Source organism: Chaetodon trifascialis, chromosome 15 (genome assembly GCF_039877785.1).
Source record: "Chaetodon trifascialis isolate fChaTrf1 chromosome 15, fChaTrf1.hap1, whole genome shotgun sequence".
Classification (NCBI taxonomy): Eukaryota; Metazoa; Chordata; class Actinopteri; order Chaetodontiformes; family Chaetodontidae; genus Chaetodon; species Chaetodon trifascialis.
Window position 1 is genome coordinate 8386490 of NC_092070.1, and position 26744 is coordinate 8413233.

The following is a 26744-nucleotide window of genomic DNA, read 5'->3' on the forward strand; positions in this document are numbered from 1 at the left end:
TTGTGAATGACGTAATGAGCGTAACACAAGATGGCGTCGTCTTAAGAATAAACCGACGTGAATGAGTTTATCGATGTAAAAGTGCGCCTCTCTTGAGGCCCTGGCGTTGTTTTATGGTCGTTTCGTAAATGAGTAATCTCCACTATCAGATAAGTGTCTTGTAGGCGTTGCCGAACGGATAGAGGATATTGTTTCCTTTCTCCTGCGACCCTCCGGTGACAGCCGGGGAGGCGAGGTACTGCCAGACAGGATGGACAGCGGAGAGTATATCTCCTCCATGGAGAACATGGACCCGAGTTTAGCGGAGTTAGGGGACGAATTCACCCTGGGAGACATCGACGGTAAGTGGCTGTGTCCCTGCTAACTGTGTTCAGTGTTGTTTGCTAAGTTCGCGTAGGCCTGTTTCCGTTCAGGCTGACAGCTCCGCGAGACGCTCGTCCTGCTGAACGGAAGGAGCTCAGGGGGTCTGCCCCTGATCGATGTGAGGGGCTTAACAAGGCACAAAGTTTACTGTTCAAACTATTCAAGATACACGTGGTGTGAAGAGGGAAAGCGATATTTTTGTTCCTAACATCTTAGCAAGCGTCACGATAGGCCTTTCTAATGTGCCTGTTGTTTACCCAGGTCAGGTCCGTTTATTCCGCACTAAGTTAACACATTGCAAATATGCATATCACCTTTTGTCACGCCGCCCTTTCAGTCCATCCATAATTTGTGCATTGGAATCACATTTTAGGCTTTTGTTTATTGTGTTGTCGGTATTGATTCCAGTGCTGTGTCTCGATAAAGAGCCAAGCTTCAGTGGAAAAGTGAGACAGTGAATTTACCGGCAGAGTGTTATTTTCCATGTAGCAGACGTGGGTAACATTTATCAGGCAGGTGTGTATGTGGTCAGTGAAGGGAGACACAAGAGTGAAACTTGCTCATCAAGCTTGGCTTGGCATGACTCCTGTAAACCAAAAGATGAACAGATTAGAAATTGTTTTTTAGACTGTAGACAGTCGAGATATTTTCTAAAATTAAATGAAGAAAGCATTTCCTCTGTTTTCAGCGTCCTCTCCGGGCCAATTCTGCAGAATTGCAGAGCAAAGTTAGTGAGACAACATCTCTGTTGACAACATCTCTGTTTTCAGTGAGCAAACAGCATCCCTGATCCAATCTCCCTCTTGTCAAAACAAGTTTCGCCCTTTGGCACACAGTGAAAGGATGGGGATTTTGGTGTAATGCCGGCCAGCGCAGAGTCACCAGATTTCCATTTGGGTGGAATTTTACTGAAGGCTAAGTCACCAGACTGCACTGATGGAGCTGTGTGTGTGTGTGTGTGTGTGTGTGTGTGTGTGTGTGTGTGTGTGTGTGTGTGTGTGTGTGTGTGTGCGTGTGTGTTTGTGTGATGTCTGACAGTCCAAGACGAATCCTTATCTGTTCATCTACTGGCCATGGTGGGCAATGGGTTTATAATAGTCATGGGCCTCCAGCAGTACTGTACTTAACAAGACAAGTCAACAAAAGGCCAACTTTGACCACGCTGCACACAGGCTTTCTGAATCTGCACCTGCCTTTGGTGTCTGGCGTTCATTCTCTTTTCAAAGCCGGCCTTTGGGCAGAATGAGGAGACAGCACAACCCCAGCCACAGTTATGTAATCCCACTTAATCATCGTGTCAAAAGAGAGGAATGTACAGATTGTGAGTGTGAGAGAGAGAGAAATGACAACTGGGCTGACTGATGAATTCACAGGAGGGCTGCAGCAAAGACAGCCCACACTTCAGTTGTGCTTCATTCAGTCTCTCTTTAGTCCACAGTTTATGGGCTAATACCATTTCCACATCAGGCAGTGCAACCAGCAACACAAAAATCGACCTGTTATAGAAATCTTAGGCTCCAACTGATGATGCGTTTGAGAGTTCATGTGTTTATTAGACCCATTTAAAATCACCACTGCCTCTTTCACTCGCTCTTTGCACGCAGCGGCCGCTTTACTGTAGACTCTCAAAGATATTTAACCTTTGTTCTCCAGACGAGCCCATGTGTGTTGCACTTGGTGTAGGATCTTAGAGGCCCCTGTAAGGGCTCAAGCACTTGACCCTATATTCATCTTGAACATTCGTCTTCTTCCAATTATTCTCTTAGCAAGTGCGAATCTGGTTATATAAGCTGTTTTCTCTGCGCAGAGCTAGCCTAGGAAACTGTCCCCCTTTGATGGATTTAGCCTTTGTGTCAGCTTGTCTGAAGCTCTGGGGCCTCAGAGCTGCTTTGTCCTGTCTGTCAACAACAGTCTGTCCCCCCATGGAGGTGTACGAGTGCATGGTCTAGAGTGTCTGCCCGCATAATGTGTGCATGTGTAGTACATGTGATATGTGAAGGGCGGGCTGGTGAAAGCTCCTCTGCAGAAAGGCCAGTTCGTGTTCCTGGTGTTGTGTATCTGAGACTGTACTACATTCAAACAGGGCTGTTACTTAAGGGACGATTCTGCATATTGTCAGCCAGAACCTTTATTGATTTTGCCTGTATGAACATTGTTTACAAGCACAATTCGGGAGTACTGTTACTGTTTATGTCCCTGTAGTATTGCTGACCTCTCTGTCAACAGAAGTCACACATGCAGCCATAAGCACAGTCATAAGATACTTGTATTCTGTGGCCCTCAATCAAATCCCTTCTTATAGTCATGACATTGTGTCACTTTAAAACAAAGAAAGCTTTATATGCATATAAAAGCGCCTTTAGTGTTTATACTATATATTGAAATGCAGCAAGTGATGACAGGCAGTCAGAGACATGAAGTTGGCAGCTGTTGAAAGTTGCGTTCATCTTTTCTGGTTTCCAAGCCCTTATGTGTTGTGTTCATTGTAAAGTTTGATGTTACAGTGACAACCAAAGTCCAATATATGCTGCAGCACATAAGTTAATTCAATCAACTAAACTTGGAGACGTTTATTTCATTTCATTTAATTATGGTCTGAGATGTAAAGCATATTTGTTTATTTCAGAATTCTAGTCAATTTTAGGCAAAGATGAGAGATAAAAAATAAGCAATGACAAAATTCATCAGCTTTATGAAAGCATGTGTTACTGCACTATGACTGACGCCATGTGGACTAGTTTGTATAATTCTTTATTACAGAGTGGAACTCGAACTTCCTTGCCTCAAGGAATTAAATGACAAATGTAGTCAGTCATCCTGATGCCACAGAATAACATCACATTTAAAGCAAGGCAAAGTCATCATTAACTTGCACTTGACGTCACTAGACTGTAACCGAGCTGTTCAGATCTGATGACTGTGGGACGTCTATTGTCTCTGACTCTCGGTGCTAGTGCTCAGAATATTATGAATGCACTCATCAGTGGGGGTCAGCTTTGACTTCATGTCCCTCTGAAGCAGTGGATGAATGCACTCTGAGGTCTGTTGGATTTGTCTGCTCTCACCCTGTTGTAGTTTAAGGTTGCAGGCCCTGTTCATTGACACTTCATTGACCCTGATGGCTGAACTCACATGCCCTACCAGTGATGTATATCATCCAGGGCAGCTTCCACCACATGCACCCGGTCAGGCTGTTGTCAGAAGTCTTGAAGTTCCAAAGTCCTGTGGGACCATGAAAAACATGGTGTTTTCCACAGTGATGGACCACAAGCCTGTGCTGTCCTCGCACAGCTGTCAAGAACTTACTGTGGATAAAAGGTGTTCACACCAAACGGGGGATTGGCGAGTTTGACTATATATCCATAATTATCTGTATGTAAGGAACCATTTATTGCATTGCCATTTTCTGTTGTTTTGAACATTATTTAACACCAGTGTTGAACAATATGAGGGCATGCACTATCTTCATATTGCCGTCCATCCATCAGGTCTCTCAGTGCTGCTGGATTGTTTATCTATGACCTTTTTCCCCCCGCTCCTATTGTCTTATTACACACATTTTCAAGGCTAACTATTTGAAGGTCTTGCTCTGCAATCCGGGCACTGATTTATGACCAGAGCAGTAGCTCTCTCTGTGTGTGCATGTGCCATTTCAAGGCCAGTCCATCAAATTATCCGGGCTTCTCTCGTCTTATCTGTTAGCAGATAACAGCATTCACACATCGAAGCCGAATCTGCAGCGGGGTGACCTTACCAGCGTGTGTTTAGTTTCAGCCAAAGACCTCTCTGTCAAGGACATTTGAGGAAAAAAACATAGATTATTACCTCCTGGTACTGTAATATTGGGTGCAGCCAAGGTCTGAGCTTGAAGGTAGTGGAGTAATTGTCACTGCCAGTTATGGGATTTAGATCATGTCGCAATACGTTGATCTACAGGCGTCACCACATTATTCACCTTCTGCTTTTGGTGACACATAACTCCTCCTAAGTGATACTATAATCTAAGTAAAACAAATCTCTACTTATACAAGTTTCTTGATGTTCTTGATGTTAGTAGTCGACTTATACCTCACATGCTGTGTTAAGTCTTTTTTCATGTTTTGTAGAATTGAATCAATGGCAGATCTGTCCCAAAAGCTTCCTTTGCTTTCTCAGTCAAATCCAGACTTGCTGTAATGTCCATTCTGTTTCTCCGTCTCCTCAGAGATGCTGCAGTTTGTCAGCAACCAGGTGGGGGACTTCCCAGATTTGTTTGAAGACCAGATGACCTCAGCAGGCTCTATACAGAATGGTGGTGCCAGTACCACCCCACGACCTGCCATTCAAACCCCTCAACCACCCCCAACTCCCCAAACACCAACCCCTGCTGGCTACCAGAGCTCCAACGTTAGCCTTTCCGCAACCCAGACACTATCTCCCCAGTCTCTACCCCTCACCCCTCCTCTCACTCCTGCCCAGACCCCCTCCCCCACCACCGCGTCATCAGGGCAGCAGCAGGTGACCCGCAGTCCACCACTCCTTCAGCCGCGGCCGCAGGTGGTCCAGCCCATCCAGCCTCAGCCCCAACAGACTGGCCAGCCCGCCATCCAGGTATCAACTATCTGACACCATTTTCACACAAATCCTGTGTTCTGGGTAATTACCCAAGTTTTACTCCTTCTACCACCTGTTTTACAAGTTGCGCTGTCATGCAGCTTATTGAAAACTGTATTCAAGGTGAAGCTGTAAAAGTTTTGGATCGTTGCATGGGTCTGAAAGGACTCTATAACTGCTGCAGTGATGGACTACTGTAGTCTTGAGTCCAAGGATGTTTTCAAGGTGCCTGCCTCTCTAGCTGTTTTGTCTGTTGGAGACAGTGTGGATTCATTTGCTGTTTTTGTGCCATCCACACTAAAAGTGCTTCTGCTGACAGGAGAGTAAATGCAGAGTACTGGCAGACCATAAAATATAATGTCCAGCTCAGCATCCCTACAAACAGCAATGCCCGTCTCAGCAAAACTGCAGTCAGCCCTACACATAAAGTTTATTGTCTTGAGTGAAAATACGCTTTTCCTGAAACAGTGCATCAAAAAATACAGAAACGGTCTCATGTTGCATCAAACTTCAATAATCTTTTGGGAAAAAAACTCTTGTTTTTTAACTTAAAAGCAGGTGCACACCCAGGGGATCCCCATGCAGACTCAGAGTTTCCCAGTCCACACCCTGGTTCAGACCCACACCCAGACACCTCTGCCCATCCAGACCCAGGCGCCCCAAACTGTGATGATTGCATCCAACGGCGGACGCTTGATCCACAACCCTGTCATCTGCCACCAGAGCCCTGCTCCTGGTTTCCAAGGTGACTAGAGAAAAGATCCTACTGTACATTATCCTGTCATTTAAAGGGAACATGCTACTGTTGCAGTGATGTGGTTTAATCTGCAGCGTATTTTAGATTTGACTAACAAATCATCCATCGCCTTGTCTCCCATTCCCAGTCCTCCAACCACAAGTGCAGAGCATTGTGACATCACCACAGCTCCAACCAGTGACCATTCAGCACCAGCGTGTTCTGACCCCGACCGGTCAGACCATCCAGACTCTCTCCACAGCGCCCACCGCAGTCCACACGGTGCAACAGCAGGTGCAGCAAGTGCCGGTAAGGAAGACCGCTGTTGTCAGGACTGTTGGAGGAGTATTCGCAGTTTTTACTGTCACAAAATGAGTCAAAATGGCAAGATGATCAGCTATATTAGCTATAGAACAGCCTCACATTGACCCGTGGCTGTCTTCCCATCAGGTTCTGGTGCAGCAGCCTCAGATTCTCAAGACCGACTCACTGGTTCTGACAACACTCAAACCAGACGGGACACAGGTGCTGTCTACCATGCAGAGCCCCACGGGGATCACAACCTTGGCCGCACCCATCCAGAACACTGCTCTCCAAGTCCCGGTACACAGCTACCATCAGAGATTTTATATTACTATTTGGTTGTTAATCATAGTCACAATTATGGTTTCACTTGCTATCAATAATTCACACTGAAACTTATGTGCTGCGACTGATATCTGTCCCCAGACGCTGATGAGCAGCAACATCCTGACCACCGTCCCAGTTATGATGGGAGGGGGAGACAAGCTGCCAATCAAACAGCTACAGCCAGGCTCGTCCCACTGTGCAAACGGAGCCAGATCAAGTGTGGAGCAAAACCAAATGATGGGAGGAGGAGTGGGCCCGGGAGGAGTGGTGAAGGAGGGCGAGAGGAGGACGACACACAACATCATCGAGAAGAGGTATCGGTCCTCCATCAACGACAAGATCGTGGAGCTCAGAGATCTGGTCATGGGCAATGACGCGAAGGTTAGTGTGTTTTAATGTCATACATTGTGTCTGTGTTTAAGTGTGGGCTCGTGAGCTTGACAGAAATTGGATCCTCTCATGTTGTCCCTCATGTCACTCTTCCCAGATGCACAAGTCAGGAGTGCTGAGGAAGGCCATTGACTACATCAAGTACCTGCAACAGGTCAACCACAAACTGCGGCAGGAGAACTTGGCCCTTAAGATGGCCAACCAGAAGAACAGTAAGTGTTTTATATCACTGACTGTTCTAAGCAGAGCGTGACCTGCAGCAACTCAAGTCTCTCTCTCTGTCTCAGAGCCTGTGACGCTGCCTGAGGATGTGGAGCTTAAACAGGAAATAGTGATGATGTCACCTCCAGCCTCGGACTCTGGTTCTGGTTCCCCTCCCCAGTTCTCTCCTTACTGTGTGGACTCAGAGCCTGGCAGCCCCTTACTGGATCACGAGCAGGTAACACTCAAAGACAGGATCACACATATTGTGAATGGTTCCCAGCAAACATCTAGAAGGCTTTTGTTTTGAAGATGCGTGAGGTGATTTAGAAATAATTCTGATCTTATTTATTTAGATTTTCTGGTTTGTGAATGATCGTTTTCTCACAAGCTAATACCTACACACATTTCCTTGTGATTTTACTCAATGTTTGTCTGTCTGTGGCTCTCTCTATCTCTCAAATTATAATCAAAGTTCAAATTGACTTTGATAGCATGACCGTAACTATGTGCCTGTTATTAAATGCAGTGTTGCCATACCATGCTATAAACGGTTTATGATGCAAGTTCAATAATTGACAGAATTTTTGTTGCGTGCGTGTTCATTCATTGTTTTCTGTCTCTCTTGCCGTCTCTCAGATGAAGAGTGAGCCAGATTCTCCCTCCTCAGTTGGAGTGATGGATCGTTCTCGACTGCTACTCTGCGCCCTGACCTTCTTCTGCCTGTCCCTAAACCCGCTGCCATCTTTGCTGGGCTCTGAGACCTCTGGGAACCCCAGTTTTTCTGCGAGCCACGGGCCATCTAGAACACTGGTCTGGTACCCAAGTCACACCCAGGACTTTGGTAAGCAGGCCTGATCCCTCTGTTTATCAGCGTCTCATGAGAAGAAGTCCTTATTGAATGTAATGCCATGACCTGACCTGTTTTTTGTTTCCTCCCATCCTCCAGCATCCTGGCTGCGGTGCCTGTTGCCATGGGTGATGGTGTGGGTGCTGAGCGGGGTCGGAGCGGTGTGGGGCTGTGTGAGGGTGCTCTACCTGTGGGAGCCCGTCACACCCCTTCACTCGCCCAAATCGGTGTCGTTCTGGAGGCACCGCAAACAAGCCGACCTACATCTCAACAGGGTGAGTAGATCTTATACAAGTATATGTTTGTCTTTTCCATTGCAGAACATTTTTTCTCAAGAATGAGTGAGGTAGCAGTTCCAAATATAGAGAAGAAACGATCACACTGCACACGCCTCATGTTTCATGTGTCTTTGTCAGCATTGGCTCCAGTTATTCTTTTCTCTGGGTTTGATGTTTCACTTATTTAAGAGCACCTCACCCAGTTTGCTTTGATTCTCACCATTTTGATGTGTCAGTTTAGACTGCCTGTTCCCTGCCTGGATTTATTTTTAGTGTTTATTCCAATCGTGTTCAGATCTAAGTCGTGACCTTCATCACATGCCCCCCTCCAGTCTTTTCCTGTCAGTCTTCGCTGCATGCCAATTTGTTTACCGTTTGTCTTGTCTCCTGCAGGGAGATTACACAGCAGCAATGGCCAGTTTAGAGACCTGCCTGTCCATCTTGACTAGAGCTCTTCCCTCAACCAGTCTGGACCTGGTCTGCTCGCTGTCCTGGAATGTGATCCGCTACTTCTTGCATCGTCCAACACCTCTGGGCTGGCTGGTTCACCAGGTCGGAGGAAAGCATGAGGGAGAGGAGGCTAGGACCAGTGCGAGAGACGCAGCTCTGGTTTATCACCGACTGAGCCAGCTACAGCTCACAGGTGAATGTTGAGAACAGCCGATGCAGCACCCAGGCAGCAAAAATACACAATGTTTAGATAAGTGACTCCACAGGCATGTTATATTCATGACAACAAATCAATTTTTCACCTCACTCGCACTCTGATATAGTATGAAGCTTCAAACACAGTGTCTGCTCCCTCTGCAGGAAAGCTGCCTCAGCGCAGCAGCCTGTGGGCTTTGTCTCTGTCTCTGAGCGCTGTCAACCTCAGCGAGAGCGCCCAAGGCAAGATGGCTCCTGCTCAGCTCACCCAGATCTATGTCACTGCAGCAACAGCCCTGCGCACCATACTGGGTCACCACCTCTCCTTTCTACCTGTAAGTCCCTCACATAGTCCATCATCTGTCTGTGGTCACCCTGTGTTTGAATATTTATCCAGTTTGTCTCATAAAACATCACAACAGACGTGCACAGAGGAGATGACCTCATTTCAGTGATACTCATATACTTGAGGTGGCATCAGCATCTTTTCTTCTTTATCCGTCTCGCAGGGTTATCTGTTGAGCTGTGCAGAGAGTGTGGCCAACCAATCAGAGACCAAGCCGATCCCTGACTGCCTGCGCTGGCTCTTCACCCCATTGGGTAGGCAGTTCTTCCTGAGCTGCGATTGGTCAGTGAAGTCTGAGAGTACGGACGGGGTGTACACTTCTCAGAGAGACCCAGGTATGTGAGAAATAGACGAGTTGGCCCATACTGTGTTGTACTCATGAGCTTTGGGTAGTGACCAAAACAGTGAGGTGATGCATACAAGCGGCCAAATTGAGTGTCCTCTGTATGGAAGCTGGGCTCCGCCTCAGGGTGAGGAGCCCAGATATCCGGAGGGAGCTCAGGGCTGAGCTACTGCTCCATCGTGTCCAAAGAAGCCAGTTGGAGTGGTTCGCATATCCAATCAGGATGCCTCCTTGGTGACTCCCTTTGGAGGTTTTCCGGGCGCATCCAACTGGTAGGAGAACAGGAGGCAGACCCAGAACATGCTGGAGAGATTTCACTGTGCATCATCCGGTTTGGGAATGCCTCAGGATCCTCCAGGAGGAGCTGGAAAATGCTGCTAGGGAGAGGGACGTCTGGACTGTGCTGTCTAGCCTGCGGCCACCAAGGCATGGCCCCAGATAAGCAGCAGAAAATGAGGATGCAGATAACGCTGAATCATGTTGGCTGGCTTGGCTTGAGCTCTTTGTTGCACTGGATTGAGCGTAATATACCAAGAATAATGTGGTTCAATTCAGGTGCATAAAAATGGATCAACTTGCAAATGTTTAACAGCTTTTTACTGAATGCATTAATTGATCATTTCAGTTTGTCTTTTCCTTATCTACAAATGCCAACATGTAGTTTATTCAGTTGTTTCCCTCTTGCTCCTCCTCCAGTGGACCCCATCGCCCAGCTACACCGCAGCTTCTGCAGGAAGCTTCTAGAGAGAGCTGTTCACACGCTGATCCAGCCGCAGAGCGACTCTGAAGCAGGCAAACGCAAGAACGACTCTGGGTAAGGAAATGGCGCCAGCAAAGCTTCCCACAGTTTGATATGAGCTATTGATTGTGGATCTCTTATCGTCCCCTTTCTCTTTCTCTGGTCGGTCTCTCATTCAGGGAATTTTCCAGTGCCCTGGAGTTCCTCCAGTTATTAAACAGCTGTACAGAAGACTCTCCCTCCCCTCTTCCTCCCTTCTCAACTCCTCCCAATCACACCACCACACCAGGTATGAATAGCACGATGAGATCAAAAAAAGGAATGAATCACTTCGGATGTTTGTTCGGGGAAGATATTGAACTTTTTTCTTCAGTGTGGATTAACCAGTTAGCCGCCTGAGTCATTACTGGCAATATGAATGGACTTTCTTTGTTCCATTTGCTGTACGCTGACAAGCAGTTTAACTTCTGGGACTAACTTTTTATTGGATTTTCACAGATAGCTTTTGCAGTCATTGATTGCGGTAATAATTGACCTACAATAGATGTGAAGACATCAATGATCTGTTCAGGCGATGTTAATTAACTAAAGTCTTAATCAATTCTTGTGCTTACACTTAGCCATGTTGCACACAAAGCGCGTTCTATCATCACACAGCTTTTAATGCAGACACATAATAGAGGCAAAAAGACAGAGATCTTAACCATCGCGTCATCTCTCATCTGACAATTAAAGCTTTACTAGAAAACGTTTTTTACAGCCAAAACAAACCCCCCAACAGCCCACTTAGGCTCTCGTAGTTTGTTTTTTTCCTTCTACAAAATGTCCCTCTCTTCGTCCTGCCAGTGGGAGACCCTGTGAGTCGGTGGTGGGCTTTGGTCCTGAAGGCTGCCGTCCATTGGCTGCAGGGCGATGACGTCGCAGTGAGGTCACTGTTGGCAGAAGCAGAACGGATGCCGAGAGCTCTGCACACTCTTGAGTAAGTGAAGGGCAACTTGTTTCAGTTCGTCTGAATGTGACAAAACACAAGCTTCAAGATGAGCAGAAGGCAACACCGGCTGCTTTGTCTCTTTTGTCCTGCAGGGAATCAAATCTCCCCAAAACATCTTTTTCCAAAAAGTAAACCAATGCCTGGGCACGCTGACCACCTCTGCATTGATTCGTTAAAAATAAGGGTGACATTTCAGCCCTGAAGAAACCACAGTAACCGTCCTCACCATCCTTCGCCTCTCTGTTTCAGCCATCCTCTGCCCAAGGCTGTGCTGCTGCTTTGCAAGGCAGTTCAGATGAGTCTCTCCCCTCTGAAGGGAGAAGGAGCCATAGCCTGCCTGTCCCACTGCGACAGAGCCAGCAGCTACCTGCGATCCAGCATCTCAGTGCCCCTCGCCCAGTCTGGGAACTGGCTGAACAAGGTAGTGTGCAAAGAATCCCTCAACGCTCTACACACCAGCATGATCATCTCTTAAAATCTGCTGCACACATGCTGTCTTGCACACACACACACACACACACACACACACACACACACACACACACACACACACACACACACACACACACACTTATAAAGACAACAACACCCTGCCTTCTGCTGATCTTTCACAAAGTTGACACACACACAGTGCATGCTCAGTTGGGGTCAGGGCAGGCTGACGTGGGGCTGTACGTGTGCGTGCGTGTGTGTGTGTGTGCGCAGTGTGGGTGGCAGGAGGTGGCTGTGGTGCATTGTAGTTGCATTGCATTATCCTGAAGCCGAGTGCAATGTGTCTGCAGTGCAGTACAGAGGCCTCCCCGATCTGCACGCACCCGCTACACACCCCACCACTTCACATTACACGGCGCTGAATTTCCTGTCGTCGCCTTTTTTCATTTGTGGCGTGCATGCTGGGCAAGGTGCAGGGTGAAGGAACGATGGTGATCGGTGGGCGATGAAGGGTTGCGGCTGTAATGGCATAGTTGAGTCACATCTTGGGCCTCAAATGCATCAAAACATAAATCAACCGTACTGTATAATAACAAATAATCCATCATTTGTAAATGCACTTTGTCGTCTTTCTCTTCCAAGGGGGTTGAGCTCCTGGTGTGTGACCTTCTGCTGACCTTGAGGACCAGTTTATGGCAGCGGGGAGGGAGCAGTAATGGAGAACCTGGCCCGGCCCCTGGATCCCAGTTGGCTGGTTTCCAGAGGGACCTCAGCGCGCTCAGAAAGCTCACACAGTGCTACAGGCAGGCGCAACACAAGGTGACTAGATCAAAATCAGATATGTTGAGGAACCTGCAATAAGTTACAATCAGTGGGGTTCAGAACTACATCATTTTCTATACTATGTAAGGTGTCTGAATGAATGAATGGTTCATGTGTTAACTGATAATAAGCCTGTAAATCATCTGGGACCTGCTAATCTCGTTCATGACAATAATACATTTACTGTATTAGCCTTGAAAATGGAGTCCTCGCCCATCGTTGGCAGCTGCAGAAGTCTCACCGCAGTTTAACATATCATCAGTCTTGCAAGATTTACTGGGGGAGTCATTCCTGTTGCCAGGGGGTCTTTAACCACTACTGCTCTCACAGCAGTCGGTGATCATTTGTTATGTTTTGACTTGCGCAAGAGTCTATGAACCACATGAACTGCATCATTTTAAGAGGTTCTGTCGTGAGATCAGGGATGGAGAAATAGTCACTGATGGTGCTGTGAGGCGCTTAGTACAGTATGGAAGGTAGAATATGTCGTGTACTCTAAAGGTTTTTCACAAACGGCTTGATGATGGCAATACTTGTGGCTCTGATGTGTGCGCGTTCTTTTTCCTGCAGGTGTTTCTTCATGAGACCACAGTGAGGCTGATGGCTGGAGCCAGTCCCACAAGGACACACCAGCTGCTGGAGCACAACCTCAGGCGCAGGACACACGGCGCCTACACAGCCGGTTAGCGAGACTGAACTCATTTTTACACACTGATTTAGGTGCAGACACCATACACGCTCAAACTCAGAGTGGAAGTTCACCTTGACTGCTGGCTCAGGGCCAGTTCCCCTGCGGTTGTTCTTAATCCTAACTATTAATGGCAAAATAGAAAAACCTACTTGAGACAGTCCTAGAGGACAACATGACACTGTATTCACACACATGTAAAGATGCGCACACACATACCGGAAGGCAGTGGATACTAATCCGCATTTTTCTCCTTTTCCTCCTCCCCCCTGCTGCTGTCAGAAGGTGAGTGCGTCCTGGGCGAGAGGGAGAGGGCTCACGCCATCCTGCTGGCCTGCCGTCACCTGCCCATGCCTCTTCTAACCCCACCCGGCCACCGTGCCCGCCTGCTGGCCGAGGCCAAGCGCACCCTGGAGCGGGTGGGAGACCGGCGGTCCCTGCAGGACTGTCAGCAGATCCTGCTCCGCCTCAGCGGTGGCACGACCATCGCCGCCTCCTGAATGCCTGCACACATGAGCAATGCTAGAACACATACAGATTAGGGCTACTGTCAGTGCAACGAAACAATGAGCTCAGTAATTCGCTGTCATACATAGAAAGATGTAAACCAGGCTACTCACCCACCAACAACATGTATAAATGTCACTCATCCTCTCATGCAACCATGAATATAAAGACTCTTCTTCAAATTGACACTTTTCTCACACACAGACAGCTGATTTTTACTGTCACAGCTACACCTAAGCCCTATGTCCACGCTGCAGCTGAAACACCTGCAGGCTGCACCTTCACTCCTTTGATGCCTAGTTTCATTGTTGCAGCACAATCATGCCCCCTTCTGGACATTAATGGTACCCTACTGGCTAACTGCCTCATTTTAAACAAAGCTACAAAACAACGAGGAAAATCAGGTTTGATAGGGCCCAAAGGGAAAAGGGACCATTATCTAATAGCTGTTTAAATGAATGCAATGCAGCAGTGCATTGATTAGCTGCAGGATATCAAGCTGTACAATCATTATTGACCCGCAGCAATGTGAGTGCTACAATAACTAAACAATATCTCATTGAAATTGCAAGCCTCAATTAAGGGCTTCAGACTATTCATGAATAGATGTCTGCGGTCTGTTAAGCATGCCTGTGCTGTAGGATGCAGACAGACAGACAGACTAGCTTGCTTTTAAGCCTACAGTGCAGAGTAGTGTCTCTTCTTATCTACCTCATACACTGTACAATGCCAGAATTGTACTGTGGAGCAAATAGGACACTTACTTAACCTTAATTTGAATCAAGTGACCATTTGAAGCATAGACTGTGTAGAAGAAGTGGACGGAGCCACTGTGGCATTACCGCCGACAGCCGTTTTGAAGGTTTTTTAGAGCCAGAAGTGACCATATTTAGACAAGAGGGTGGAGCTGGAGAGGATACACATTGCTTGTCCTGCAAGTCTCAAGGTAGCCACACCCGAAAGCGTACTGCCTGTTTCACTTTAAATGGCCCCAAAATGTACAAATCAGCATCATGCTGTGTTAAGGAACACTTGAAACTATTAATTGAGACTATAAACCTTTTAGGAAACAGTTTACTGAGATTAATGAATCCGTGAGAGGAAGGGTCATTTTCTCATAGACTTGTATAGGATTGGACTTCTTATTGCAACCAGTGGCCCCCTGCTGGCTATTAGAGAAAACGCAGGTTTACGGCACCTCTGCGTTGGTTTCACTTTTCAGACCCCGAAGCTCCGTCCACTGATTATACTGTCTGTGATTTGAAGTGGTGCTTCAGTCCAGCGCAGCATCATGCTAATGAAACCTTGCTTGGCTGCTTCATTTAGACTTCAGGATGCAGCTGTTCAGTACTTCAGCAATTTGACTTGATGTTGCAGAAACTGCAAGAACGACAGACCGCCACTGCTGACAGGCTCACAAGAAATAGGGAAAAATGATTGGATTCGGGGAATGTCAAAATAGCAGAGGGAAGCAGCCAATCATGGGCCGTTTTTTTGAAAATGCCTGCCTACACACACACACACACATGAACACACACAGATGGATATATAATTGCATACAAGCTCACAATGTGACTGTATATAGGTTGTACATAGGCAGATAAGCAGAAGTAGAGTAAACAGGAAGTCCTTACCCACTGCTTGAGAGAAGACACACATAAGGAAAGCATCACAACATGTCAGAGGTGGCTCGGACTGGTTTCCTGTCAGTCTGGATCTGATGGTCTGATGCTCTGACCAGGAGAGCGAGGTCAGCTGCCTCGCCCTTAAAGTAATGCTCCACCACAACTCTTTTTTTGCTGTGGCCAGCGGTGGTGGTCGGATTGAATTTACATTGGTTTTCACAGCAGAAGAAAAGTATGAAAACATCGGTCAAAGTTCCTGCTGCCCATCCTCGGACAGGCAGTGAGTGCCAGACGCTGAAAAGATGTTGGGTGGTGTATCACTTTAAGGTACATCTTAGTGAAACTGAGGACATTTCTTGGAGGTTAATGTCCATCTCTGATGTAAAGCTCTCAAGCAAAACGGCCTTGATGTTATGTAAAAATGAATTTTATTATGTTTCATCGTATTTGGAATGATCGAGGAGTTGAAGCTTTGTGAAATGTTTGTCCAATTTGCTTTTTATTTGTAACGACTTATTCATCATACAGCACTTCTGTCATTCCTGTTTCAGATTATTTAATGGTTATGTGATGTAATATTAATATAAATGCTTTTTTTGTGGGGAAGGGAGCAGTTCCACATTCATTGTTATTATTTTTTTTATCAATAAAAGCAGCCTAGGGTCAGAAACTGTCAGGAGAATCTCTAATAGGTGTTGTTTGTTTTATTGAAGAAGTAAAGCCTGCATTTAAACAATTAGCTAGCTTGGTATTTTAGAAACTCTTTCTTTGGTGCACACTGTAATTTCTCTGCTGTTTTTAAAGTACAAGCAAACATGTATGTGATTGGAAATTTCCAGAACTGTCCTCCAGGCCAACCCAAGATGTAAGTTAGCAACCTAACAGTCTTGAAAATCTTAAATCAGTTTAGATTATCTTTCCTGATTGGTGAAAGTGTGCAAAGACGAAAGCAATCCTCAGTCAGCCATCGGCAGGCCGGAGTTTTTGCTGTCATTAGATGTATGTTACAATTATTTTTCTTTTTTGTCTTTCCCCTTGATGTGTTTTATTGTCTGAATTTCTTTGTTCATTTTGATGTTTGTTTTTATAATAAAAAAAAATATATGACAGTGGTTGGTGTGTTTGAGATCTTTCAGTGGTACAGTATATATACAAGCACTGGAATGGAAGGAAAGAGAGAGCACCACTTTCATGTTTCATGACGTGGATGTTGGCCAAGTGTGAATGCCAGTGTTGAATCTGATAATGATGGCTGTGTGAAGTTTGCTGGTTCCCTCTTTCACACCGTCTGTGTGGCTGAGTGATGAACACTGGACACCTCATACTAAATGAAACACTTTCAGGAATTCACAGGGTGACACGCCTGGATATTAAATGAGTTCCTGCTATGGAGGGAGTGGAAAACAGCTGATCACCACAAAGGTGTCAGAGGGATCAGGACAGTGCAAGCACCAAATTAGAAAATATCAAATAAATGCAATGATGTCGACAGGCAGGTGTCATATCATGATGAACAAAAACAGAGTGTGTAACCTCATTCAGTCTAAGTAATGTCTCAAATGAGATAAAGTGGCTTGATATCAAATGCTATCAACAGATAATGCGGTTGAAGACAGTATGTGGATCCTGCAGTTATAGTAGCAATAGCACCTCTTAAAACAAGGGTATTCATTTTAATTCAGATGTGATTACTCACTGCGCAGTCCGGACATCTGTCTGAACCGACAGTCATAATGTTGTCCTCAATGTTTAGAGGGTGCGGAAAGTTCCATTATGTAGGTGTTTCGAGTCGGACACATCTAAATGACGTGCTCATAAAAAAGCCGGAAGTAGTGTCGGGCAAACTCACGTGTACAACATGAAAAATACAAAAAAGCACAACAATGTGTCCAGTAAGGCTAAATTTAAACCAGGATCCAAGAAGAGAGAAAACAAATGTATCATTACGTTTGACGACAAAGACAGACAGTAAGTTTATCTGCTGCTTTTTTTAACATGTTGTTGATGTTAGCTAGCATCTTAGCGTTAGCCTCCACAGACCAACTTCAATATCAGGCTAGCATTAGCTTTCACCATGTATTTTTGTTATCAAATTGTTCTAACGTTATCCAGAATATGTGTTGTGTGGGTTGTTTAGTACAAAACCAAACCGGGCTATATAGTATGTAAAGTATAAAAAGAAACTTCACAGTGCTGAAAGCAAAGGATGGTAGTTAAGTACCCACATTCTCGCCTGTAAAACCTGAAGCTTTGAAACATTATAGTGTTGTGCTCAGCGACTCACTTACTGTCTTTCTATCTTTTCTAAAATGTACCTAGACAAGTTTGATGATTGATTGAAATTATTTGTCATTAATATACAAAACGATGTACATGGTTTTATTAAAGTAGTTGTATATCCTTTATACCATACACCTGCAGAGACTGGTTTCTTAAGTTTCTTCCTCTTCTGCCCTGTCAGGGAGTATTTAACTGGTTTCCACAAGCGAAAGGTAGAAAGGAGGAAAGCAGCGGTAGCAGAAATTCAGAAGAAAATCAAGGAAGAGCAGACCAGAGTCAGAGAAGAAGTAAGTGTACAGTGAAAGAGTGAAGAGTTCAAATCTGTTTCACGTCGACACAAATTGAACTGTGTTAGTAGTAGTAGTACACCCTCGAGTGTTTTGCTCTGTGTCTGCTTTCAGAGGCATAAGGAATACATAAAGATGCTGAAAGAGAGGACCGAAGCCCTTGGTGAGTTCAAATTGGAAGAATGTCGCTGGTCATCTCACTGATTTGTAGCGCTTGAGAATCTGTGCTTATTGTTTTGTTTGTTTGTTTGCTTGTTTTCCTCATGTGATCCCATCTCTCAGAGGCAGCTGAAGATGATGATGATCTGGAAGAAGCTATAACCAGCACAACAGAGTCTGTGCAGTACGATCACCCCAACCACACCGTCACCGTGACAACCATCAGTGATCTTGACCTAACAGTGGCTCACCGCCTTGGACCTGCAGCTAATCAGGTAGCACATTTAAAGCCTGGAGTCATCATTTTCTTCATCTTGATGAAGTGAGTGATACTTAAATTATTGAACAATAATGATACTGATGCCAATAAAACTCAGTTAACACAAGAATCTTTGTTTTCAAGGTTAATGGGGAGGCCGAGGATGAAGAACAGAGGGAGGAAGAGGAGGAAAAAATGGCGATGCCAAGAAAAGCTGGGAACCCGATCGTCAACAAAAAGTGAGCTGCTCATCATGGAGATCTCTATGTTTTTTTGGTCATAAATTCAATACTTTTGATGCTTTGGCTTGTACTCAGACATCACTTTGGGTTCTGACAACTTGATGTTATTTTTGACCTTTTTATAAGCTAAATGGCTGATGACATTCCTTCAGTCTGTCTTCCTGTCATCCTCCAGCCCCTCTCAGTCCAGCTGCATTTCTTTTCTTTTTTTTTCTCTCCCCTGCTGCTACAGGATCCGCTCCTTAACTGCGTCGCTCAACGCTTTCACCAGCAAGCAGAAGAGGAAAGGGAAGCAGGAAGGCCGGCGAGGACGAGGCAGTCGCACAGACAAGAGACGCGGTGCCACGGAGGGTAAAAACAGAGGCGGGAAGACCAGCAAGTGGCAGAGACGGCGAAACACTGGGAAAAGGGTGCATTGTCAGGACTGAAAGAGTGCGCAGGAAATTATACTGTAGGGTTCCAGCTTTGAAGAGACTTGTGTGCAAGTCCCACAGCTGAACAAACTGGACTATTATTTCTAGTATTTCTGCTCCTGTGTTTCAGCAGGACGTGCTGTCAGACTGCCTTTCATGACATCGCTCAGATCTTGTGCTCAAACGTGTACTTTTGTATCTTTCAAAGCGAAACTGTTTTTGTGGTGTTACTTCTGAAACATGTACAAGCTGTTCTATATTTACCTAAGTTTTCATGAAATAAAAGATTAATCTTGTGAATCCATGATCTGATGATGCAGCCTCTAACTGTCTGTGTGCTCCGTGTGGAATTTTTTTCTCTTGCCATTGTTTAATAGGAAACCTGACACTGTTGTCAACATCCTCAGGAGAACATCAGGAAATCAACCCTTAGCTCTGTTTCCCCACAGCTCAGTATTACCTGTGTGTCATCTAAAGGAGAAGCAGCCACTGTGTCTCTTACAGAACCTTATTGGAGAACCTTACACTGCACTTCCAGTGGTTCTAATGTATGTTAAACCCCCACCTCAGCAGTGTTTATTTATTTACGTTAACCTGAGCCAGCGTGTGCCAGCTGTCACTAGCATGAGCGTTTCATTTCGCTTTCTAAAGCCCATGATATTTAATACAACCGCTCAATGGAGCAACCGGCAGGCCACTGGCTCCATGTTGGCTCCGGGTCCGTGCGAGCTTCAGGGTCTCTCGCTGTGTCAACCGAGAGCCGTCATGGCCGTCGTGGATGCTTCAGTTTCACTCATTGTCAGAAGAGCCAATCGGATTGATTTGAGAGCCTGGCAACTCGGGAGGACAGAGAGCATGGAGAAGAGGAGGCATGTGCCTGATGGGGGTCTGGTGGGCAGTTTATCCTCGGACTCCTGATGACATACAGAGTGGAGCTGACAGCCAGAGCTTCTCTAATCAGGTAGTGCTCATCAACTTTATCATTTTTATATCAAAGTCATCACAAATTTCTTTCTACCATTTTCACTGTCCTACTTGTGACTGTCTTAATAGGCTCGTTCATTATTAGAGGCTGTGGTGCCTGTAAAAGCTGTTCAATTGCAGTGCATGTGCCTTGTGTTTGGTTGTAATGCTGCTCTGAGGGGAGCTTTGACAGCGCTCTGACTGGATTGTGTTTCACTGTCCTCTAGTGTGTTTAGTTATCACCTACCTTAACAGTTCCGCTATAGATCTTGCGTGACCCATGAAATAACAGATCCTCTTATTTGTTCATTGTGAGCTGCTTTCCTGTCCTTACACCTCTCCAGTAGTGCAGTGTCACAGGCAGACTGAGCTGCATATAGGGTGGTTTTATTGTCAGGAAGACTGTTATCGGTTTGCTCTTTCTTATTTCATCTCGCACTTTTGTAAGAGGCTCTTTAAGTTTGGAAAATATTTCATTCAACAGTTCTCTTTGCATCAGCACATAACAGTGTTATAGTTGATTTCATAAGTGCAAGATGTGTTGACACAGAGGGGTTACTTGTGTTATTACTGTTTGCTGTATGTGTCATTGTGATGCCACTCCTCGCCCTGCTGTTGTTTCCCAGTTTTCTCTGCGGGATGCGATGATCGTGCAGGTTCCCCCTCCGCACTCACCATGCCCCTCTCTGGCGATGAGCCCGTCTGCCCCAAGTTCCAGCCCAACATCTTTGACCCCTCCCGCTGCCACGACTGCCTGCGCCAGAGGCACCTGCACGCCGGCGCAGGGGCGAGCGCTGAGGCAGCTCCACAGCAGAAATCCACAGCAGAGACCGAAACCGGGGCTAAAACCAGGACTGATGCTGGGATTGGATCAGGCAAAGGATTGTTTTTAACACCCATCCCATCCCAGGCAGAGGAAAGAGACACCAGCAGCAAGGTAAGAAAGAAGAGAGGACCAGAGAGGAAGAGGGAGGGAGATGAATGGGGCAGCTAGGTAACGGGGCAGAGATGGGAACAGGAGAAGAATAAATGCTGAGTGACGGGATTAGCTGGACCTGAAGAAAAGGTGAGCACATTGGATGTCACAGGTGAAGTCAGAAAGACACTGAGGTCAGATGTGAAGTCAAAGGAAACAGAGTGAGGTACTGCTGTGCTGCTCGACTCCACTTTAAGCAGCAACGATGCACAAAGTGCCATGAAATACTTTCGAATAGAAAAGGGTCAATTTAAGTTGGCCTTTTCTTAGACAAAAGATCTTCTCACTTGACCCAAAAATCAGTGTGGGTGGAATCACAAAGGGCCTACTGGTTAAAGGCAGACAATGAAAAACAGTTCATGAGGTCATGTATGAGTGTTTACTGCCTGCGAGTAAATTAAGAAAAGGTCAGAGATGGAGAATGAGAGTGAAGGAGGAGAGGAGCAGGGTGGAAGCAGTGCCTTCCATTATAAATTAACGAGGCTGGATCACTTACTGCCCTACTGGGAATCACTGGTAATAGTAGACAGAAGGATAATGTACAGACAGGATGGGAATCACTCCATACAGTATTAAAACTCTGACAACTCTAATTTTTCCTGCTTTTTCTTGCTTTTGTGATATAACCACAGTTACCTCATGGCAGTGATTTGTTTCAGTCCATTGTATACATTGAACTGTGTCACCATAATTTTTAATCTCTAACCTGTAGTTTCCCCGCAGGTTGAAGGGATCAGTGCCAACGTCTGACATTTACAGACAGTTTTGGATTCTTTTTGAGACCAGAGAAGGCTTTATGTCAAGAAAAAAGTGATGAAATGTTAATGAGGAAAAGCCGCGAGCCAGGTCGAATTACACAGGTGTAACCCTAATCGAACAGCAGACTGCGTGTGTCAGGGAGGACAGAGGGGACAGACACGAACCCTCTGCTGGAGGACATGAAGCCAGACAGACACATCTAGGATTTACTTTGTACTGTATGTGCTCCCTTACTCTGCATGCTGAAAGTGCTGTCATCTGTCAGTGGTTTCATACTGACATTTTGGTAAGCATTGCCTTAGAAATACAGTCTTCCTCTGGGACCTGCGGAGAGATGGAGTTTGCTGCGACGATGTGATTGGCCCGTGTCTTACCTTGTCATCCTATCAGGAGGATTCTGATGGTCTGTCAGTGGTGAGCAGCTGCTGTGATGTCAATGGAGGCCGTGTGGGTTATCAGGAGAGCTCTTTGTGCATCCTGAGCCCCGACTGCGAGCTTTATATCTGCGACGGTGACGACGACGACAGCACTGACAGGTAGGTGTACTGGCTGGTGATAATAAGTCATTTAGGAGAGCTAGTGCAGGTGGAATTATAGACTTTAATGTATAATTTAAGTGTTTTTGTGAACTAGATTGTCACCACAGGACTGTATAATCATTTAAAAACTCTGGCAACTACTGTGGTCTGTAGTCATATATTTTGAGTCTTACTGGTCTGCATCGTCACGTTCTAACATTCATGCTGCATGATGCACTTGTATGATAACTATATGAAATTCATATTAGACTGATTTCCATCTTTGGCCTTCTACTTTTCTCCACTTGCCCTCCACACTCCCAATCTCTCACCTCTACTCTCGTCATTCTCCTCCCATCTCCTCTTCCATGTAGCTGTCGAGACCACAGTGACTATCTAGAGTTCAGCGGCTCCATCAGCGCGGAGGACGAATACCTGCCCATCCGTCGCCGTTCCACCAAACTCGGCATGACCCGGCTCGACCCTCCACCCCATCGGCCCAACCCTCGGTCTTGGATGGACGAAGCTCGGAGCAGAGACAATTTCAGCAGTCGATCCGGTGTGTGAAAGCTGACCTTGTATATTGCTCTGTGTGTGACTTATTTCATTCATTTCCTGTCAGATGAGGAGCTGGAGAAGATGCAGGATTAGAAGCAGAGTAAAGAGAAAGAGAAACAGTATCAGCTGATCTCTTATTGGAGCGCATGCAGCTCTAAATATGAGTTCTGTGCACCAAGCCTTCAGTAAACCTATAACTTACAGCACTTGACCAATCCATATCCAGTTACAGCCAAAGGTGTTCTTTACTTGGCAATACTGTTTGATGTCACCAGCTGAGGTGTCTCAGAGCAATTATCAGTAATACAATATAGCTCCATTTGTGTCTCTGGTTGTTGCTCAGCAGTTGAACTTTGATGTAGTCACACTGTGACTTACCTGTTCTTCCAGGGTTAAAAGAAGACAGAGAGAAGCGGGAAAGTGGCTACTTCTCCCTGGGGAGGGCAGCGGGTGCCCGTTTACTCCGTGATAACAGCCCACCTGCTCCTTTTCGCCATTTTGAGAGAGGGCATCCCATCTTCAGCAGCCGAAACGTAGAGCCCAAAGACAGCATCCCCTTCAGAAACCCTAATCTCGGTGTTGCCTCTGAAAGGCAGATAATAAAGGATCTAAATGAGGACCCACCAGTGGAAATCCTGCCTCCTGACCCCTATGAAATTGCTGTTGAGGTCGAGGCACAAGTGGGCCCCCGGTCTCCAAGTCCTACTCCTTTTAAGATAGCAGAGTCCCTGGCCTCCACTGGGCGAAAAGGTTTCAGCAGTTCATATGGCCGGGGAAGCCCTTCTTCTCATGTCCCTCCCTATCAACAGACAGGACGTTTTGATTCCTCAAGGAAAGGCTCAGCCCTGCAATCTCGCTCTTCTTCTCCCTCACGTGGAAACTTATCATTCAGACGCAGTGAGTCCGCTGCATCTATCAGCAGGCATAACTTTGATGATGGAGGGCGGACTCAAGGGATGGAGGTCGGATCCAGAAACTCCTTTCAGGGCACACATGGGCGACGCATTGAGTCGGGAACTCTGCCAAGAAACTTCAAATCGTTTGCTAGTTCAGTCAAATCCCAGCCAAGCACCACGTCTGATTTTAGGAGTGCCTTGAGAAAAACAGATGTGAGTGGGTCTTTGAGCGGTCGGGGTCGTGACAGCCGAAGTTCATCCCCCTCAAGAAGGGACTGTAACCCTTCAGGCCAAATGTCTCTTCACAAAATTACCAGCAGTTCATCCAGTGGACGTGGGCGGGACAGTCGTGCTTCGTCTCCGTCCAGGAGACCTTCCAGCAGCGTGCGTGACAGTCGCAGTTCCTCGCCACCAAGGAGAAATTACAGCTTGTCTGGCCAACCCCTCCTTCGTAAATCTGAATCAATTATGTCTCTCAGTGGACGCAGTCACCATGGACGCTGTGGGTCCCCCATTAGAGAAGGCTATGACATTGAAAGCCAGGCACTACTACGTAACCCAACAGCTAGGAATGGACTGAATGATCAAGAACATGAAAGCCCCAGCATGTGTCCGCCCAGACGAGGTTATGACACGAGTCAACCTGTGCTCCGTAAGACTGAATCGAGCGCTGTTGGCGGCAGTCGAGGTCGGGACAGCCGTGGTTCCTCTCCTGGAAGGAGAGGCTATGAAACCCCAACTCAGTATCAGCTTCGTAAAACAGACACCGGTGGCTCATTACATGGCCGTGTTTGTGAAAGTCGTAACTCGCCCCCTTTGAGGAGAAGCTGTGACACTCCTTCGCAGTCTCTGCTGCACAAGTCTGAAATAAACAGCTCCGTCAGAAGTCGTGGTAGCCACAGTTCATTGCCTTCAAAGAAAAGCTACGATGCTCCTGACCAGCGCTCATTGTGGAAAACAGAAACTAGCTGCTCTTTTAACAGCAAAAATCACAACAACCGCAACTCCTCTCCCTCTAGAAAAGGCAACAGTGACCCGCCAGGCTACTCAATCCTCAGAAATGCCACTAACGGAGATTCCAGCCATTCCTTTCAGAGAAAAAACACTTGCCATGACTTAAAATCCGACTCTAGTCGCTCTCCATTCTCCTGGCGGGAATCAGCTCATTCCCACCGCAGCTCCTCGTTATCCCGTGCTGCTTCACCCTCTCGACAGACCACAAATGGCAACAGAGCAGCTTTTGTCGCCTCGGAAACACACAGAAGCCCCGGCAGTATCAGATCTGCGGTTGGCAGACATGTCATTGAGGATCGATCCCATAGTGACAAGAGGCCCTCCCACCGTGCACGGAGCCCCTCTCCTTCACCTCAGATTCAAATGCGGAGGCACACCTCCTCCCAGAGCTCCATGGAGTCCTCAGAGTCTGGCCAACCGTCGGTGCGGTCCACAGGACGGAACAGGGAGGAGTATGCCATGATGGCGGACGTGCCGAAGGTCAAAAGGATCCATCAGAGAGAGGGACCGGGCCTCGTGGGGCGGCTTCAGGTCCAGCAGCCATGTCGGAGACAGGAACTCTTTAAACCAGCCAGGTCAGACTCATATTACACCACAAAGAAAGAAAGAGTGGTATATTCAAATACTGTATTGGTTAACGCTACATTGACAAAGTTCCAGATGCATGTATTTTCATGGTATTTCGCGGTGTTCATCACACCATCAGATTGACCAAAACACTGATAAACTGCTCTGCTGTTTCAGCCACTCCCTGAGCAAGCATCCCTCCAGAGAGTGGGAAGATACAGGGGACGCTGAGAGAGACTGGCACTATGGTGGCAGTGGGTATCTCTCTCGAGCTCACTCCTCCACCTCATTGCAGGTATGCTGGCAGGGGAGCAGGAGAGTTTTATTAAAGGATGAAAAAGTTAATGAAGCTGAGTTTTCTTTTCCTCTTTTCACTTTGATTCTTTACTTAGCGGTCTTAAACCATGTTTTATTAGAGTAACCTTGATAAAGCTAAACATTACTGGGAGAATATTACATTACATTACAGGACAGGGAGCAGAGAGAGTGGCTGGGAACTGAGCATTAAAACCCCACAGTGGTATGTGCATTATGCACCTTTCCCCCCTGCACAATATAATCCAATGAATTGCAGCTTGTGCTCTGTTGTTTTCACCTGCATAATATGTTAATGCTTAACCACCTCTTCCCCATACCATACAGCAGATCAGAATAAGCCTGTGGATGTGAACTCCTGAGTTTTCTGTGTGCGCTCAGGCAGACATTATTTTCATAACTGCATGCTGTTCCTTTCCAGAGGTCTGGCAGCCCCACAGCAGACGAGGGCACTTCTTGGAAAGGTAATCACCACAGATCAGAACAAATGCAGGTATGTGATACAGCCAGTCCCTTTACAGTAAATATGTGAACTCTCACTATGTGTATGTGTGTGGAAACAGCCACATATGTGTGGGTTACAGCTACAGTTGAGTTTGCTCTTATTGTTAATATCTGCAGTGAACATAATACTGTAAACCTGTAGCACACATCCAGTCTTTATTGCTGCTCAGTCCATTTCAGTATCTTTGTTAAATATTTACCAGATATGTTGGCAGCTTGTCCAGCCTTCACACAGATCCTGTCTATGACTGTAAAGCTTTTATGTACTTGACACCCAAACCAGCTGGTGTCAATAGTATCTCCAACTCTTTTAAAGTTAACGTTTAAGGGCTGGTTCTTGTGTGTCTATAGACTTCGCCTACACCCTACAGGCATTTCATAAGACTGACTGAGCTTTGTCAATTGTGGTCTGCTGGGGCATGTGTTGAAATTCCTGAACTGAAACCAATAGCTACCAAGAGAGGATTTTGGAGGGGTGGGGGGGTGTACCACTTTGTTTGCAAGCACGAAAGATTTTCAGGCAGGAAAAATATAGCAACCAAATGTCCACGGTGTGTTTGCAAAGTTGGGGATGACCAAACTTTTCTTTGTCAGGGACCCCCCAAATTTTCCAGAGGCTTGGTCCCGGAGAGAGGGAGGGAGTGAGACCTCACATTGAACGCTCCCTTTTATACGCTTTCCTCCTCTGATAACCTCTTGTGGGCGCAGTTCATCGGAGCTGTTTTGTTCTTCATGTTGCCGGGGACCCTTCTGGACCCCCCTCAGCCCCTGGAGGTCCCCGAACATAGATTTCAGAGCCAGCATCGTGTGGTTAGGCAGGGTTGGCTTGTTTTCTCAAACGATCTTCGCGGACCC

General features: G+C 46.4%; 2 protein-coding genes across 5 annotated transcripts; both read left to right on the forward strand.

Annotated features, from left to right (window-relative positions):
- The first annotated feature begins 30 nt into the window (after positions 1–30).
- Positions 31–16291, forward strand: srebf2 (sterol regulatory element binding transcription factor 2). 3 transcript variants are annotated; one of them, XM_070980416.1, is made up of 20 exons: positions 31–341; positions 4568–4953; positions 5512–5701; positions 5841–6001; positions 6143–6295; positions 6422–6703; positions 6810–6924; positions 7000–7151; positions 7553–7757; positions 7863–8038; positions 8435–8684; positions 8852–9021; positions 9196–9367; positions 10072–10189; positions 10294–10403; positions 10961–11093; positions 11355–11526; positions 12180–12356; positions 12930–13041; positions 13330–16291. In XM_070980416.1, exons 1-20 carry the CDS (start codon positions 251–253, stop codon positions 13545–13547), a joined length of 3543 nt encoding a protein of 1180 aa, XP_070836517.1. In that variant the 5' UTR covers positions 31–250; the 3' UTR covers positions 13548–16291. The 3 variants fall into 3 exon arrangements, with proteins under 3 accessions (XP_070836517.1, XP_070836518.1, XP_070836519.1); XM_070980417.1 differs by having other exon boundaries at positions 5515–5701; XM_070980418.1 differs by having other exon boundaries at positions 13333–16285.
- Positions 16292–16986: 695 nt separating this feature from the next.
- On the forward strand, positions 16987–19135 carry nol12 (nucleolar protein 12). 2 transcript variants are annotated; one of them, XM_070980436.1, is made up of 6 exons: positions 16987–17147; positions 17641–17746; positions 17861–17909; positions 18029–18180; positions 18309–18403; positions 18639–19135. In XM_070980436.1, the coding sequence occupies exons 1-6, from the start codon at positions 17038–17040 to the stop codon at positions 18832–18834; spliced, it is 708 nt and encodes a 235-aa protein (XP_070836537.1). In that variant the 5' UTR covers positions 16987–17037; the 3' UTR covers positions 18835–19135. The 2 variants fall into 2 exon arrangements, with proteins under 2 accessions (XP_070836537.1, XP_070836538.1); XM_070980437.1 differs by having other exon boundaries at positions 17002–17147; positions 18035–18180.
- Positions 19136–26744: the final 7609 nt, after the last annotated feature.